General features: G+C 43.2%; 1 protein-coding gene across 1 annotated transcript in view; it reads left to right on the forward strand.

The window, feature by feature from the left end:
- The window catches only part of LOC126470044 (nuclear pore complex protein Nup107), a 260,292-nt gene that overhangs the window by 151,269 nt on the left and 90,465 nt on the right, over positions 1–18,558 (forward strand). The window contains exon 6 of the mRNA XM_050097545.1: positions 6,644–6,748. Coding sequence (XP_049953502.1) covers positions 6,644–6,748 — 105 coding nt within the window. The remainder of the gene's footprint in view (positions 1–6,643; positions 6,749–18,558) is intronic.

Raw genomic sequence — 18,558 nt, forward strand, 5'->3', positions numbered from 1 at the left:
GGCAGAATGCTACTATCATGTGGGATGCTAGCAGTAATCTGGAGGGACTGAAGAAGAGGAACGGGGAGAAACAAATGCACTCTGTCTGGCGGAGCATGCAGAGACTAGAATGACAACAGGCACAGTATCAGGAGGTTGTAGGCTGGAAGGTAGGGAAAAAAAGGAGTGAAAAAGGGAGGAGTGGGGAAAGATGGATGGGTGTGTTGGCAGAAGGTGGCAAACAAAGGTCAGAGAAGAGAATGTGGAAGAGATGACAGGAAAGGGGGTGGAAACTGTAGGATGGAGGGTGTGGGGCAGTATATTACCATAGTTTGAGGCTGAGCTAATTATGGAAGCAGAGAATGTGTTGTAAGGATAACTCATACCTATGCAGTCCAGAAAGACTGGTGGTGGAGAGGAGTATCCAGATGGCTCAGGTAGTGAAGCAGCCATTGAAGTCGTGCATGTTCAGCTGCGTGTTGTGCCATGGGGTGGTCTACTTAGCTCGTGGCCACAGTTTGGCAGTGGCTGTTCATACTGATGTAAAAAGCTGTGCAGTGATTGCAGCAGAGCTGGTAAATGACATTGCTACTTTCACAGGTGGCCCAACCCGTGATGGGAGAGGATAAACTTGTTATAGGAATGGAATAGGAAGAGGTGGATTGGGCAGGCCTTGCACTTGGGTCTTCCACAGGGATATGATGCATGTGGCAAGGGGTTGTGATTGGGATTGGGAGTGGCATAGCGATAGACTAGGATGTTGTGGAGGTTGGGTGGGCAATGGAACACTACTGTAGGAGGGGTGGGAAGGATCTTGGGTAGGATGTTTGTCATTTTAGGGCATAGTACACAGAACAGGTCAGAATACTGTTGCAGAAACAACGAAAAAAGCATGCCAATTTGAATAGAACACAAAATCTCCAAGATTGGCGATTTTTGACAGAAGCTTGAAAATTTAGCTTGGACTTCAGTGCGAGATGGTGATAAGTTTCCACAACGAAACTTTGTCTCAAAACCTAGCAGAAAATCCATAGAGATTCTGGTCGTATGTAAAGTATGGTAGAGGCAAGACACAATCAGTGCCTTCTTTGCGCAATAACAGTGGAAATACTATCAATGACAGTATTGCGAAAGCAGAGTTACTAAACACAGCTTCCAAAACTCCTTCACCAAAGATGATGAAGTAAATATTCCAGAATTCGAATTAAGAACAGCTGCCAACATGAGCAACTTAGAATTAGATATCCTCAGAGCAGTGAAGAAACTTAAATTACATAATAAAAAAAAAAGTCTTCTGGTCCAGACTGTGTACCAGTTAGGCTCCTTTCACATTATGGTGATGCAATAGCTCCATACTTAACAATCAAATACAACTGCTCGCTCAACAAAAGACCCATATTCAAAGACTGAAAAGTTGCGCAAGTCACACTAATATTCAAGCAAGGAAGTAGGAGTAATCCACTAAATTGCAGGCTCATACTGTTTACATCAATTCGCAGCAGGACTTTGTAGCATATATTGTATTCGATCATTCTGAACTACGTTGAAGAGAATGGTTTATTGACTCAGTCAACAAGCATTTAGAAAACATCATTCTTGTTACACGCAGCTAGTTCTTTACTCACACAAAGTGTTGAGTGCTATTGACTTCAAATTGATTCTGTATTTCTAGATTTCCAGAAGGTTTTTGACACTGTACCACACAAGCAGCTTGTGGTGAAATTGCGTGCGTATGGAATATCGTTACAGTTATGTAACAGAACTCATGATTTCCTGTCAGAGAGATCACAGTTCTTAGTAATTGCCGGAAAGCCATCAAGTAAAACAGAAGTGATTTCTGGCATTCCCCAAGTTAGTGTTGTAGGCCCTCTGCTGTTCCCTATCCATATAAACGATTTAGAAGTAAGTCTGAGCAGCCGTCTTAGGTTGTTTGCAGACGATGCTGTTATTCACTGTCTAGTAAAGTCATCCAAAAATCAAAACAAATTGCAAAATGAGTTAGAAAGGTATCTGCATATTACAAAAATTTGACCCTAAATAATGAAAAGTGTGAAGTCATCAACATGAATGCTAAAAGGAATCCATTAAACTTTGGTTTCACAATAAATCAGCCAAATACAAAGGCTGTAAATTCAACCAAATACGTAGGAGTTACAATTATGAACAACTTAAATTGGAAAGAACACACAGAAAATGTTGTGGGGAAGGCAGCTGGTGGGAATTGAACCTGGAAACCAATGATTGTGAAACAGTTATGCTAACTGGATGACTGCAAGCTGTTCATGCAAATTGTATCTCAACAAATATGTTATAAAGTGCACATGATGCTCAGTGGCTAAAATGTGACGGGTTTGTGACTGACATTTGTATGGAAGTATGGATTAAACATGTAGATGTTTCTATAATCATCATATTCAGTACATTGAATCGCATTGTGTAGACTGTATCGAACAAAAAAAGCTTTTACATGACTGTGATAAAGTTCAAAAGCCAAAGAGTGAATAGCATTTTCAAAAAGTAATTATTGTTTCTTATTTTATGTTATATTCTTCAAACCAACAAATACGCTGTACTACACACTTTCTAAAATAGCCTATGTTCTTCCTCAGCATTCAAGCTATCTTCATACCAAATTTCTTCAAGATCGGTTCAGCAGTTTAGTTGTGAAAGTGTAACAGACAGAGTTACTTTTGCATGTACAATGTTAGTATGTGTCGTAAATTATATAGTCTGAAGAACACAGTTTTATTTATGAACCGTAGATTTTCTCAGCTTTACTTTGTAACTTCAACAAACTTCAAAGAGATTATATAAAAACAAGAATATGTCAAAAATAACAAGGAATAATATTTTACAGTAAATGCTAAAACATTTTTCCTTTTGTCACAACATTTCTCCAAAAGGGAAAAAAAAGTCAGTCAAAAAACAGTCAAACAAACAAACAAATAATGAGTTATGCTTGACTGCCTGCACACCAATCTCTGCATGCAGCAAATTAAAGCGAACTTGCTCAAGTGGCTTCGTCAGAAGATCAGTCAACTTGTTCTTTCCATATATGTGTTGCAACATAATTTCATCATTCACAAATCTTTCACGGACATAAGTGTCAGATGTATTTGTTTTTTTGACAATGATATTATTCGTGTGGTGTCCCCCCTCCCCCCCCCCCCCCCCCCTCCAATTTTAATGCACTAACATTGTCATTATAAAGTGTTGGAGGTTTTTTCGGCATTTCAACTAATTCACTTAACAAACAATGTAACCAAATTAATTCTTTGGCTCCTTCACTTGCAGAAATAATTTCTGCCTCAGTTGTAGATGTGGCCACAGCCTTCTGCAACTGACTTGTACGTGATGTTGCCACGATACCAGTTGTTGAATGTCTTCCCCAGCTAAATCAGAATCACATAAATTCTGAAATTTTCTTCTATATCATAGATAATATCTATAATTAAATGTACCTTTCAGATATTGAAATATGCATTTCACATGATCCCAGTCCTCACTGGTTGATTTCTCCATAGCTTGAGCAGATTTATTCACTGTTTTGTTTAGGAACAGTATATTTTCCCAGGATACAGCTTTACTTCATAACTTCCATGAACATGAAATATTACTCACCACAACAATATCAGCAATTAGTTCTCGTACCAGACCAAAACACCAGCTTCATACTTTAACCTTTTACTTACTTTTAATAATATTTTCAGTTATTTTCTGCCCGTCACCAGGTTTTGTTGGTAATTAAATCTCTGGATTGTAGCGCTGGTGCCTTCCAGTAGGAACGTAACCGAATCATCTTTCCTTTCCTCGACGTGGACACATACAGTCCTATTTACTCTTATATTAATCCTAACCAAAATCCAATGTATATGTATATAACTACTCATCTTTTCTGCTGCTTCACAAGTAAACAACTGAACAACCTGTAACGGTTTTCTTCAAACTATGAATTTTAATTTATCTAGCAAAAAACTAAGGGAAAAATTGCCTAAAATGTAAGCTACTGTGAAAAAGTGTAATTTGAAAAAAGTGTAATTGGATAAATAAAAAAACCTACTAACCAAGCTACCACTTACATTAATTATTGTTTTAAGAATGTAATATTTTACACCCTGTGCTTCATCTTGTAAGTTTTAAAGTATAAAAATTTTTTGACTCACCTAACTGGGAAAGAATATAGTGTTGCATAATGTTTTGCATTTTATATTGTGAGGGAAGCAGGCAGTATTAAAAAGTGAAGAGAATATGTAAGTCACAACCAGGCATCTGGCATTGATAAATGATTAGAAGTAAAAATTTAAAAGGCTGTCGTGCTAAGTGTCCGAATATGAAGCCTTAGTGCTCTGACATTGACTGTTAAAAAAAAGAAAAGTAGTAATTTGGGAGCTTATTGACTGGAATGCTTTATTTTGCTAAAACTTCAACCTTTTTTTCCGAAAACAGTCTTTGCTTGTTTTCTTCTTTTCTTCTATTTAAGCTTTCAACGAATGCTTGTTTCTGTTGGGAAGCAGCACCATTTTCCATCTTTGATTTAAGATGTTTCTTGACATTCTTTTTCTTTTCACAACTAGTTTGAGAAATACAATATCTGCAGAATATTAATTTCGATCTTTCGTGGGCATTTATAGCTGTTCAATCCATAATTGGCAATGCTACAGACAGAACTGACAAGATACTTAGCATAGAAGTAGAACCGAAAATAACTCTATTCGCACATTAGGGCGAAGACTTTTGGTAAGGCTAAAATATGTTACCAGGTTTTGTTTTCTGGTTGCACTGTAGTGCAGAGTACAGAAACTATAAATTCCCAATACGCTGCGAGCATAAACAAACTGGAATTATGTCGACCAGAGGGTTGAGGAGTGGTGAGGGGAAATGAGCCCTCTTGCAGGGCAATGCATGTTCTGTGTTTCTGAGAAATCAGAACTTGAAACATTGTTGTAGGAATCAATAATTCCTTTAAGTGTTTTGTGGGCATAATTGAACTCTATGATGGACCAGGAATAGTTTCTTCACTCATTTCAAAATATGAGAATACACAATGAGCAACATACAATGCGAAGTATTTGTTAACAACTACCGTGCAGTTGTCTGCTAATGTTGACAGTGATGTGAATAAGGTAGTTCAGGCCCAATCTCTAGCATTATCTGACACAACCACAGTTCAAAACACCTGCCACCTCTAAAACTACCATGTTAAAAGTGTCTGCATTATGCCAACTTTCTAACTTAAGCTAGCAGACACACACATGCATCTTTTTGTTTTTCGATGCTATATCCCACAGTTGTGACCACACCCACAATGCTCACACCATCCCCAATAATCGTCTACAAATGTGATCCCTTCATCACCCAGGATAGGAGCAACTGAACCATGTGCTTTGCCAGGTCTTCGACTATCTACCAACATGCCCAATCATATATCCGCTCTACTGTAACTTTTGCAACTACCAACCAGCTGTCCTCCACAATGAATGGCCACTGTCAAAATGTGGCAAAGAACAAAGTTGACTGCCCACTGGCACAACACTCTGCCAAGCAAGACATGGTAGAGTTCAGTGACTGCTTCACAACTGTGCCATTTGGATCTTTTCCTCCAGCACCAGCTTTTTTTTTTTACTACCCAGATGCAGTGGCTGCTTCATAACCATGGCATTTGGATCCTTGCCTCCAGCACCATCTTTTCTTTGTTATACAAATGGGAGTTATCCTTACCACACATCCGGTAATCCTCCTGGCCTCAACCTCTACTAAACCCCTGCACCCACACCCTCTGCCTAACAGTTTTTCTTTCCTCTGCCCTGTCGCCCCATCCCAGTTGACACCTCCACGTAATCGTCATTCTGTGTTGCAACAACACGCCAGCTGTGGTGCCCTTATGTCCCATTCCTAGTACATGCACTTGCCAACCCTCTCCCTCTCGCATTCCTATCTTGCAAAAGCTGCTGCCACTGTACGAGCTGCTAGCTAGTCCCCAACCTCCCCTCCTCTGTCTCCCTCCCTCTCCCTGCTTCACCCAACACAAACCTGCAACTGTGGCAATGTAGGTGCATGCGTTCGCACACGCACATGCACATTTTGGCTGCTGGAAGGATTTGTACAAAAGTAGCAGTTTTCATTCTTTTTTGTGAGCCCATTGGCACTCCATTCTTCTATTATTTGGTGTGTGTGTGTGTGTGTGTGTGTGTGTGTGTGTGTGTGTGGTCTCTTAATTTATTTAGATTAATAATTCATAATATTGCTCACCAAGAATAACATGGACAGCATTGCACCAGTTGGTAAGATTCAGTGTGATTTCTTGTGTTTCCTAACTATTTTCTTCAGAACTTTTTTTTTGTGGTACTTAAAATTTATCCCGATAACATACATTTACTGTTGTGATAGCTTAAATACAAAACGTGTAATTGTCAGGATAGTTGCTGCTCACCATATAGTGGAGATGCTGAGCTACAGATAGGCACAACACAAAGACTGTCAGAAGGTAAGCGTTTGACAAACAAGACCTTCATAAGAAACAGAAAAACGCGCACGCGCGCGCACACACACACACACACACACACACACACACACACTCTCTCTGTAATCTGTGGCCACAGTTCACAGTTATTAAAATGTTCTGTTGATTTGATGTTGGCATTTCAATATTACTTTTATTTTTCAGAATAAAGAGCAAGACATACCGTACAGTGGGCCAGAGGATCTTGTCACAGAAATTGACCCAGATGCACCCTTTCGGCAAAAGAAGAAACTGCACCCCCTTGATGAGGTTAGTATTTTGCTCACAATCCTGTTGGTATTTCTTTTCAGTTACTATAGTATTTGGATGCATTGGCAAAAGAATTTTTTGAATTAGCAAATGGTGTACCAGATTTCCTGACTCATTAGTGTTATTTGAGTTCTGTTTTTTTTTTTTTTTTTTGCGTGTTCTGTGGTATATATTGCAATAACTGGACATTATGTGGAACATGTCTGTATGTTTGGAAATATGATACATTTTTCTGTGAAAATATGCCATCCTTCTTTTATTTTATGCAACAAAAAATGTTTCTCAATTTTTAAACTTAATGTACAGCAAAATTTGAGAAGCCTAGCCCAATCACATAACGAATTTGCATTCAGAAGTTGTTCTATGTAGGTGAAGTAGTTTTCAAACAGGAATGATTTAGATTAGTTCTTAAAACTTTCATTATCTGCCGACACACCTTTAATTCAGGTGAGAGGTGGTCAAATAAATTTATACTGTAGCTACATACTGTCTTTTTCTGCACAAGAGTGAGGTTAAGTTGTAGGATGTGGAGGCTACTTTTCTTCCTAAGGTTAAATTGACAAACACTACTGTGCGCCCGATTCTTCAGAACAAACTTCATAAGAGACTAAACATGTAGTGAACCTGCTGTTAGTATGTCCAGCTTTCTAAACATTTGTCTACATGAAGTTTGATGATGAATTCCAGACCTATTGCATATTTCTGTGCAAAGAATACTTTGTGGCTGTATGGAAATGCCTCAGTAAATTATTTTATATGATCTCAAGGAATGCAAGTATGCAAAGTAGTTGATATTCTAGTACTTTCGCCGGCTGCTGTGGCCGAGCAGTTCTAGGCACTTCAGTCCGGAACCATGTGACTGCTACAGTCGCAGGTTCGAATCCTGCCTTGGGCATGGATGTGTGTGATGTCCTTAGGTTAGTTAGGTTTAAGTAATTCTAATTTCTAGGGGACTGATTACCTCAGATCTGAAGTCACATAGTGCTCAGAGCCATTTGAACCATTTTTTCTAGTACTTTCATCATCAAAATTAGCAATTCCACACAAAGCAAATCTTGATAAAATCCAACATTAGAAATGATCTATAGTATGTTCTATACAAGAAAATTTCTGATCTACAATCAAACCCAGGAAAAATCAGTTCTGCATATGTCCTTTTTCTCATGCTGTACTGTTATTGAGAGGGGTCTGAAAATGTAGCCTCTGTTAGTGTCGAAATTAGTATGTCTAATTTTGGCAAAATCTGCATCTAATATTTTGTTGGTTTGCAGATGAATAGAAGTAAAAGTTTGAGAGTTTGTCATGCTACCTGTCTGAAGCAAAGCCTTTGTGGATTGAAATAGACTGTTAAAGGAAGAAGAAAAGTTATGATTGCTGAACTTCTTGACTGAAATGTTTGCTTTTCCAAAATTGACAACAGTTTTCTTTTTTTTCTTTTTTTTTTTTTTCTTTTCTTTTCTAAAATGGCCTTTGTTTTCCTTCTTCTGGTGCTATTTAAGCTTCAAACAAGTGAATGTTTATGTTGATAACGAGTAGCATTTTTCAGCTAGTGAACACAGTGCTTCTCTGATTTAAAGTGTTTCTTGACGTTATTTTTCATTTCCAACCCACTTTGATAATTACAAAATCAGTAGCACAATTATTTTGACCTTTCATGGCCACACTTAGCTGCACAACCAATACTTGATAATGCTACAGACAAAACTGACAAAGTACTTAGTGTAGAGCTGGGAAGAGACTTTCAGCAAGGTCGAAATACATTGCCAAGTTTTGTTTCCCAGTCGCTGTAGTGCAGAGTGCACACACTACTAACTGGCGGACTGGCGGTTGCAAGCATAAACAAAATAGAATTGTCTGCCAGAGAAAAGTGGGTACTGTCTACACCTGCATACGGACTCCACAAGCCACTATGCATGACAAGTGGTACCTTGTACTGCTACTAGCTGTTTCCTTTCCTGTCCCACTTGCAAATGCAGTGAGGGAAAAATAAGTGTTTATATGACTCCATATGAGCCCTAATATCTCTTATCTTGTCTTCATGGTCCTTACCGGAGATGTATGTTGGTGGCAGTAGAATCGGTCTTCAGTCAGTGGCAAATCCCAATTCTGTAAAGTTCTTCAGTGTCGCACAAAAAGAACATTGTATTCTCTCCAGGCATTCTCATTGGAGTTCACAGAGCATTTCTGTAATACTATATGTAGATTGAATCAACTGCTAACAAATAAAGCAGAAAGCCTCTGAATTGTTTTAATGTCATCCTTTAATCCAAAAAAGGTGGAGATTACAAACACGCAAGTAATACTCTCCCTCCAGGGGATCCACAACTCTTTTGTGGATACGTGCGTAGCGAGCACGGGACCCCGAGCTAATGTGGCCTTCCTTCCTTTCCGGGCTGCATACCTTCCCTTCCCTTTCCGCATCCTTCCCCATCCCCCGTCTTCGCCCCCCCCCCCCCCCCCCCCCTCACCTCTGGCTCTTTCCTTCCCTTTCTCCCCCTCTGGGAGTACGGTTTGTGCCTACGTCCGGAGACGGACGCTTGTAAATGTACCGCATTCTTCGCCTTCCTTGCTTGTATGTCTTCATCCTTCCTTTGTCCTTCTCTTTTCGTTACCTCTTCTCTTTACCCTTTTCTCTGCTGCGGCGTTTGAGACTTCTCTTCTCTCCTTTCCCTTTCTCTTTCTTCCTCCCTGTGCGTGTCTGAAGGCCAACCCACACACTTCAATGCGTAGCCGGTGACGGGGTAACGCGTAATTCCCCGCCCCGGGTAGACAGGTAGGACACGTACGTACCCCCTGGTAACGGCCAGGCCCAGGGATGGGTGATTACCCGAGCTGATACCTTCTGAAAGTGCCGATTGGTCCCTCCGTCCGTTTGTCGGGAGGTGTGACCTGAGGTGTGAACAATCACCTAAGGCGGGAGTGCCCTCAGAGAGGGCCCCCACAAGGGAGGAGCGCGCCATCGGAGACGCCGGTAATCATGGGGGATTCTTCCGCAATGGTTTCCTCACCTTCCACTATGTCTGCTCACAAATGTAAGTTCACTGAGTCTCAGCCACAGTCAGTTCTTCCATCGTTGCCACAGTTCCTTGTTGTTTCTCGGTCTGACGAAGGTCACGACTTCTCCATGGTCAACCCTTTCATTATTCAGAAAGGTGTCGACGCAATTGCAGGTCCTGTAAAGTCTAGTTCCAGATTACGGAATGGCACCCTGTTGTTAGAAACAGTCAGTGCCCTCCAGGCACAAAAATTGCTACGTACCTCACTACTACACACCTTCCCTGTCCGGGTGGAACCGCACCGTACTTTAAATTCCTCGCGCGAAGTCGTTTATACACGCTCCCTCGATGGATTGTCTGACGAAGAAATTCAGCACTACCTGTCTGACCAGGGCGTAATGGCTGTTCATAGGGTTATGAAAAGGGTTGACACGAACATCATTCCAACCCGCACTGTCTTCTTGACATTTGACAAACTTCAACTCCCATCGAAAATCAAAGCAGGCTATGAGATAATTTCCGTTCGCCCTTACGTCCCAAACCCTACGCGTTGCTATCGGTGTCAGCGGTTCAATCACACCAGCCAGTCCTGTTCCAATCCGGCCAAATGTGTTACGTGAGGCAAGGATGCCCATGAGGGTGCTTGTCCACCTCCATCCCCTCGCTGCATCAACTGTATGGGTGACCACGCTGCTTCCTCTCGAGATTGTCCCGTTTTTAAGGACGAAAAGCTCATCTAGGAAATTAGAGTAAAGGAAAAGGTGTTGACCTTTGCTGCTCGAAAATTATTCGCCAGTCGACAGCCCACCGTGCCTCAGAAAGGAAAATACAGCACTGTCCTTGCTTCTCCTCGGCCAACAAAGGAGGCGGCCACGCAGACTTGCGACCTCACCTTTAGTGCCACGGTCGTCAGATCGGCCAGCGCAAAGATCGTCCGTTCAACCTCACCACTTTCGCCTGCCCACTCTCTGGCTCACCCTTCATCGAGTTCTGCTAAATCTCAAGCCCAAAAGTCAGACACCAAGACTTCGAAAAAAGAGCATACTCGTGAAGAGTTTTACGTACGGCAACTTCCCAACCATCGGTTCCTCCTTCCTCTAAACATCATACTGCCAAGAAGGCTACAAAGAAACCCAGTTCCTCTCCTTCTCCGCCAAGGCGTGTCCCATCTACAGCACCACCTGGCAGAAATCGCCCTCGGCCGTCTTCTGTGACGCCGAGGTGCACTACTGGCAGCCAATCAACCGGCCAATCGCTGGTGGCAGGAGCTGCTCCTGACCGACCTATGGATCAGGATCTTCTGCCTTCGGCTGACTGCCATTCCACGCTGTCAGTCGCAAGCTCTGCGCTGTTTTTGAGTTGAGGGCAACCTTGGTCACATTCTTCCATTTTCTGTCCACCCTATGTCCATTATCCATTGGAATATATGCGGCATTCGAGCCAATCGGGATGAATTGTCGATCCTCTTACGATCCTACTCGCCGGTCATCTTCTGTCTTCAGGAAACAAAGCTGTGTCCCCATGACCGCTTTGTTCTCCCTCATTTTCAGTCCGTCCGATATGATCTCCCCTCTGTTGAAGGCACTCCAGCACATGGAGGACTCATGATTCTTCTCCATGATACTCTCCATTATCACCCAATCCCCTTAAACACTTCCTTCCAAGCTGTCGCCGTCCGTCTTTCCCTTTCCGGATACACGTTCTCTCTTTGTACTGTATACATTCCATCGTCCACACCAATGGCACGAGCTGATCTCCTTCATCTTCTTGGTCAGCTTCCACCCCCATATTTGCTGGTTGGGGACTTCAATGACCACCACCCGCTTTGGGGATCTCCACATCTTTGTCCACGTGGCTCACTATTGCTAGACGTCTTCCACCAAGCAGATCTAGTTTGCCTCAACACTGGGGTCCCTACATTTTTGTCTGCCTCCACGACAAATTTATTTCATTTGGACCTTGTGGTCGGTACTGTTCCGCTAGCTCGGCGCTTCGAATGGCTCGTCCTTGATGATACACACTCGAGTGACCACTTTCCATGTGTCCTTAGACTGCAGCCTCAACTGCCCTACATGCGCCCGCGACGCTGGACGTTTGCCCAAGCCGATTGGACACTTTTTTCGTCTCTAGCGACATTCGATGACTGTCACTTTCCCAGCGTCGACGATGAGGTCACACATATTACCGGCTTTATTCTTACAGCTGGGGAACATTGAATACCACGCACCTCCGAATTGCCCCGGCGCCCCCCAGTTCCTTGGTGGAACGAGGCGTGCCGTGATGCAATACGTGAGCGGCGACGTGCTCTCCGCGTTTTCCGCCACCATCCTACTTTGGCCAACTGTATCCGCTATAAGCAGTTCCGAGCGCGATGCCGTCGTGTCATCCGCGATAGCAAGAAGGCAAGCTGGAAATTCTTTATTAACTCATTTAACACCTTCACTCCCTCCTCGGAAGTTTGGAGTCGGCTTCGACGGTTCTCAGGCGCGCCTAGTTTCTCCCCGGTCTCTGGGCTCACTGTCGCGCATGACACATTAGTGGACCCCGTCGCAATTTCTAACTCGTTGGGTCAGCACTTTGCTGAGATTTCGAGCTCTTCAAATTACCCGCCAGCGTTTCTCCCGAAGAAACGTGCGGCGAAAGTGCGACCTCTTGCTTTCTCCTCTCAAAATCGCGAAAGCTACAATACTGTTTTCTCCTTGCGGGAACTCCAACATGCACTCTCTTCTTCTCGCTCCTCCGCCCCAGGACCGAATGGTATCCACGTCCAAATGTTGCTGCATTTATCAACCCATAGTCTGCGTTACCTCCTTTGCCTTTATAATCGAATTTGGACCGACAGTACTTTTCCCAGACGATGGCGGGAAGCTATCGTCGTTCCTGTTCTGAAACCTGGAAAGGACAAACATCTCCGCTCTAGCTATCGCCCCATTTCTCTCACGAGTAGTGTCTGTAAGGTTTTGGAGCGTATGGTGAATTACCGTTTAGCGTGGTGGCTGGAATCTCGCAGTCTTTTAACACCTGCCCAATGCGGATTTCGAAAGCATCGTTCTGCAGTTGACCATCTTGTTGCTCTCTCCACTTATATCATGAACAATTTTCTCCGGAAACGCCAAACAGTAGCAATATTTTTTGATCTGGAGAGAGCATACGATACCTGTTGGAGGACAGGCATCCTCCGCACACTGTTCTCTTGGGGCTTTCGAGGTCGGCTGCCCCTTTTTCTTCGCGAATTTATGGCACAGCGCACATTTAGGGTGCGGGTGAACACTACTCTCTCCCGTACTTTCTCCCAAGAAAACGGGGTACCCTGGGCTCCGTGCTGAGTGTTGTACTGTTTGCCATTGCCATCAATCCAATTATGGATTGTCTCCTTCCTGATGTCTCGGACTCCCTCTTTGTGGACGATTTTGCGATCTACTACAGCTGTCAACAGACCAGCCTTCTTGAACGACGTCTTCAAGGATGTCTTGATCACCTCCACTCTTGGAGCATCGAAACCGGCTTCCGTTTTTCTCCCAGTAAGACCGTTTGTGTTAATTTGTGGCGACGTAAGGAGTTTCTTCCGCCCTCCTTACATCTAGGTCCTGTCAACCTTCTGTTTTCAGATGTCGCTAAATTCTTGGGTCTTATGTTTGACAGAAAACTGTGCTGGTCCTCCCACGTTTCCTATCTTTCGGCTCGCTGTCTGCGATCCCTCAACACCCTCCGTGTCCTGAATGGTACCTCCTGGGGAGCGGACCGAGTGGTCCTTCTCCGCCTATATCGCGCCTTAGTGCGCTCGAAATTGGACTATGGAAGCATAGTCTACAAGTCTGCTCGGCCGTCTATTCTTCGGCGCCTCGACTCTATCCACCACCGTGGATTACGTTTAGTGTCTGGAGCTTTTTACACCAGCCCTGTGGAAAGCCTTTATGCTGAGACTGCTGAACCTACGCTGTCCAATCGGCGAGCAGTCCTTCTGAGTCGTTATGCTAGCCATCTGTCTTCCATGCCTGCTAATCCAGCCCATGACATTTTTTTCGACGCCTCCTTTGATGTAGGGTATGCAGGCCGCCCTTCCTCCCTACTAACACCGGGAGTCCGCTTCCGTCAACTGCTCCATTCTCTTTCCTTCCGCTTTCCTAAAACCTTCTTGACAACTTGGGGTACAGCACTGCCTTGGCTCCGCCCCGGATCTGCCTGCTCCGTGACCTTTGTCGATTTCCCTAGGGTGGTACCCCTTCACTTGTTTATCATCGGGCATTTGCTGCTCTATGTGCACAAATGACGGACGCCACATTTATTTACACTGATGGCTCAAAAACATCGTTAGGTGTAGGGAGTGCCTATATTGTTGGCGACACCCCAAATCACTTTCGGCTTCCCGACCAGTGTTCAGTTTATACTGCGGAGCTTTACGCTGTTCTCCAGGCTGTCCACTACATCCGCCGCCATCAGCGGATACAGTACGTTATCTGCTCAGATTCTCTCTGCTCTCTCCTCAGTCTCCAAGCTCTTTACCCTGTGCACCCTCTGGTCCACCGGATTCAGGACTGTCTGCGCTTGCTCCACCTGGGGGGCGTCTCGGTGGCGTTCCTCTGGCTCCCGGGACACGTTGGTATCTGTGGAAATGAGGCGGCCGATATTGCAGCCAAGGCTGCAGTCTCTCTTCCTTGGCCAGCTGTTCAATCGATTCCCTTCGCCGATCTACGGAGCGTTCTATGTCGACGTGTTGTTCATTTATGGCACACGCATTGGTCGACACTTACCCATAATAAATTGCGGGACATGAAAGCTCTTCCTTGTGCTTGGACCTCTTCCTCCCGAACGCGTCGTCGGGAGGAGGTAATTTTAACTAGACTCCGGATAGGGCACCGTCTTTTTAGCCATCGACATCTTTTAAGTGGCGATCCTCCCCCACTCTGTCCCCACTGCTCTCAGCTGTGGACGGTAAGACACCTTTTAATTGAGTGCCCCTATTTTAATCCGTTACGCTCCCGTCGACAGCTATCGCCTGATATATCGTCGATTTTAGCAGATGACACGCGCTCAGCCGACCGCATTCTCAAGTTTATTAGTGCCAGTGAAATGACGTCAGTCATTTCAAGCTTTTTTTGGGGACAACCAACCCCTTTCTGTAGTGGATTTTTAAGCCTTCCTTCTGCTTTTAGTTTCTCCAATATTATGACTTTCGTTCCCATTGCTGCTGGTTTTCAATTTCGGCTTTTTACTGTTTCCTAAGTCACGGACCGGGCGCAAATGACCATAGAAGTTTTGCGCCCCCCCCCCCCCCCTCCCCAAAAAAAAAAAAAAAAAAAAAAAATGGCAATACTCAAGAACGGGTTGCACAAATGTTCTGTAGGCGGGCTCCTCCGTGAGTGAGTTACACCTACCCAAATTTTTCCCAGTAAACTAAAGACAATCATTTGCCTTTCCTACTGCCAACGTGACGTCCTCATTCCATTTCTTATCATTTTGCAACATTATGCCTACAAATTTAATTAACGCAAGTGTCCTGCAGCACACCACTACACTACACTACCACCATTACTCACATGTGGAGGAACTGAAACTTATAGCACATGAATACCCTAGAATGCCCCTTCTGCTTATGTTTGCAGGAAATGCATTTCAAGGTGTCTGATGTCCCTGTACTACGTGGCTATATCTTCTATTGCATGGATAAGCTGACTGAGGAAAGGGTCAAGGGAGGGATCATTGTGTTCGTCAGTAATGCACACCACTCCTCTGCTCTCCTTCTGGCTAAGGACTTGCAAGCAGTTGTCGTTGAAATTCATGTGTGTGTCAGAAGATCACTATTTGCTCATTTTATCTATCTCCATAAGATGCAATAGATTCTGAGGCTCTCACGGATCTTATAGAACAGTTGTCGAACTATTTCTCCTGCTGGGAGACTTTAATGCCCATCGTGTCTTGTGGGGCTCAATCTCTACTTGCCCTTAGTCGGGTTTTAGAGAGCCTCACGATGTTTTACGAGCTGTGCATCCTCAATACAGGTACTCCCACTCATTTTTGTACTGCTAATCCATCAACCATTCCACTTGTTCTACAAAAGTATGGGATGCTATCAGGAGCCTTTCTGGTAAATACAGTTGCTTACCAATAGCAACAGTGCTGAAACAGTGATGTCTCCAAGCAATGCCCGGAGACATCTTTCTGACGTTGGTAGAGCATTTTGGAGCAGCTACTACCTATGCTAGCAAAGATCCAGCTTTAGAGAGGAGCAAGTTAGAATTCAGATTGCTCAATTGAGTCTTAAAATTGCTCTTTCTCCATGTGAGTCTTGCAACTGCCCTTTCTCCCTATGGGAGCTGGAATTGGTGCTGTCTGAGATTTGTGATGCTGTACTCAGTAATGACCAAATTTGCTGCTGGGTGCTTCTATGTTTTCCAGCAGTGTCAAAGGAAATCCTCCTCAAATTGTTTAGTTTTATATGGCAAACAGGCAACTTTCCCAACTCATAGAGAGGCTATTCTGATACCTCTCCTCAAACCAGAAAAGGACCACATATGTCCCAGTAGTTGCCAGAGCATTGCCTTAATGAGCTTTGTTGGAAAGATCCTGGAATGAATGGTTAACCATTGTCTGGTCTGGTTGTTAAAGATCAGGCAACTCCTTAGCCTCTCTCAGTGTAGATTCCAGAGATTTCAGTCTACTGTCAACAACCTGACCCCAACTGGAGGCGTCTTCTGTCCAGCAGGCTTTCCTACATAAACATCACTGTTTAGGTATGTTATTTGACATCAGTAATGTGTGTGACATTACTTGGAGACACAGTATACTTACGCAACTGCATCAGTGGGGCTTTTGTGGCTACCTTCTCATCTTCATACGGTCTTTCCTGTCTGAGCAGTTTTTTAGGACATGAGTTGGTGAGACACTGTCAGCTCGCTTTGAGCAGGAGATCGATGTTCCTCAAGAGAGTGTTTTAAATGTTACTCCCTTTGCTGTAGCCATTAACAATACCACATACACAGTAGGGAGTCGAGCACAGTGCTCCTTATTTGTGGACAATTTTGCTGTTTTCTGTTCCTCCTCAAGTGTCGCAACAGTGATCCGTCAGTTGCAATTTACGTTACAGAGGTTTGAGGAGTGTGCTGCAAAGATGTGTTTCCAGCTTTCAATGTGTGTGTGTGTGTGTGTGTGTGTGTGTGTGTGTGTGTGTGTGTGTGTGTGTGTGTGTGTGTGTGTGTGTGTGTTTTTTTCATTTTAATCATTCCCATTGTATTTTTAATTTATGTGAATTGCGAATGAGGGACACTGTTCTACATTTTACGGTACGGAGCCATGCGTCGATAGGAGTGTGAGTGGCTGGAAGTGACAGATAACACGCTGCATCTAGGAAAGCCCACTACACGGCTGTATCGTATCTCTTTCCAGTGACATCAACTGGTTGAGGTCCTCATCATTCATTTTTGCATAGACCAAAGCCCTATGACGCATGGATTTTTGATCTGGCAAGAGTACTTTCCAATGTGTGGTGCTTGTGGTGCAGAGATCACTATGTGCCACATTTTACTGGACTGTGAGAGCAGTGGAAGATTTGCCAGCAGATCTTCCCTCTTGTTTTAAGTGACATTCAAACCCATGTGGTGCGCCTTTTAAGATTTTGTGATTTATCCAACTTGTTTCCAAAAATTTTAGTTAGATATTCTTAATGTACTAACAGGACGACTGTCTCACCTATGTTTTTTGTAGTGGTCAGGCGGTACATATACTTGTGCTATCATTTTAGCTCCCCTGTCATTGTCCTTCTGTTTTATTCTGAAGTGAAGTGTTTTTGTGGGTCAGCATGAGTGAGGCAGCCAGCATTTTTTGCTCTTTTAACCATATTCTTTTCTTTTGATATTTGAAAGGGCATTGATAAACTCGCCGTTAAGTGCCTGTACACCCCAATAACAGCAGCAGCATCAGAACATAATAGAATTGTTTTTCCTACTCATCTGCATTGACTTACATTTTTTTCTACATTTAAAGCAAGCTGCCGTTAATCAAACCAAGTAAAATTTCTGGGCGAGTTGCCCTGTATCCTCCTACAGTCACTCAATGAAACTATTCCATACACTAGCCGTTCGGAACAGAATTTTGCTAAATTGGGATGAATACACAGTATCCTGGAGATGTTGGTTGCATTGTTGATATGTGGAAGATCTAAAGATGGCAGCATGATGATTATCCTTGTGTTCTACATAGTTACATGTACATCCTGTTCCTGTCATAGCATAGCAGCAGCTCCCTTATGTCTGAATAATTCCTGTTGCTTTTACATCAACAGTGTTTACTCACATCATTAATGAACACTGCTACAATGCGAATTTAAGGCTAGTCCATTCAGTAGACTCTTTGCTTCATGATCTTACTTATGTTGATGTATCACATATGACACAATGTTTGGTATAAAGTTAGTGAATCTGTTGATATTTCTCTTAAATAAAATACAAGTACACAATGCAGCAGTTAATTACATTGTGAAGTGTAGCCTGTTAACATGATTAAAATTACAATGAATTACTGTACATTTGGTAAACAGACTATGTAGTTAACATTCAACAGTATTAATGATGTGAAAAATAGTAAAATGTCAGTGTCTCAGTCTTGACAAAATATTGTCAAAAAAATTTCACAAAAAGCATTTCAGTAATGAGGACGAAGTTGTAACATAACTAATTTGGAAAAATGCCAGGTTTTGTTATATTAAAATATGTTTGTGGTTAGGACTGTATATGTTGAGCCTGTGTTAAGTAAATTATGAGGTCAGACTTCCACAGAGAAAAATTAAGGCCAAGTGGAAACCAAGTGTCAGAGCTCTGG

Source organism: Schistocerca serialis, chromosome 1 (genome assembly GCF_023864345.2).
Source record: "Schistocerca serialis cubense isolate TAMUIC-IGC-003099 chromosome 1, iqSchSeri2.2, whole genome shotgun sequence".
Taxonomy (NCBI): Eukaryota; Metazoa; Arthropoda; class Insecta; order Orthoptera; family Acrididae; genus Schistocerca; species Schistocerca serialis.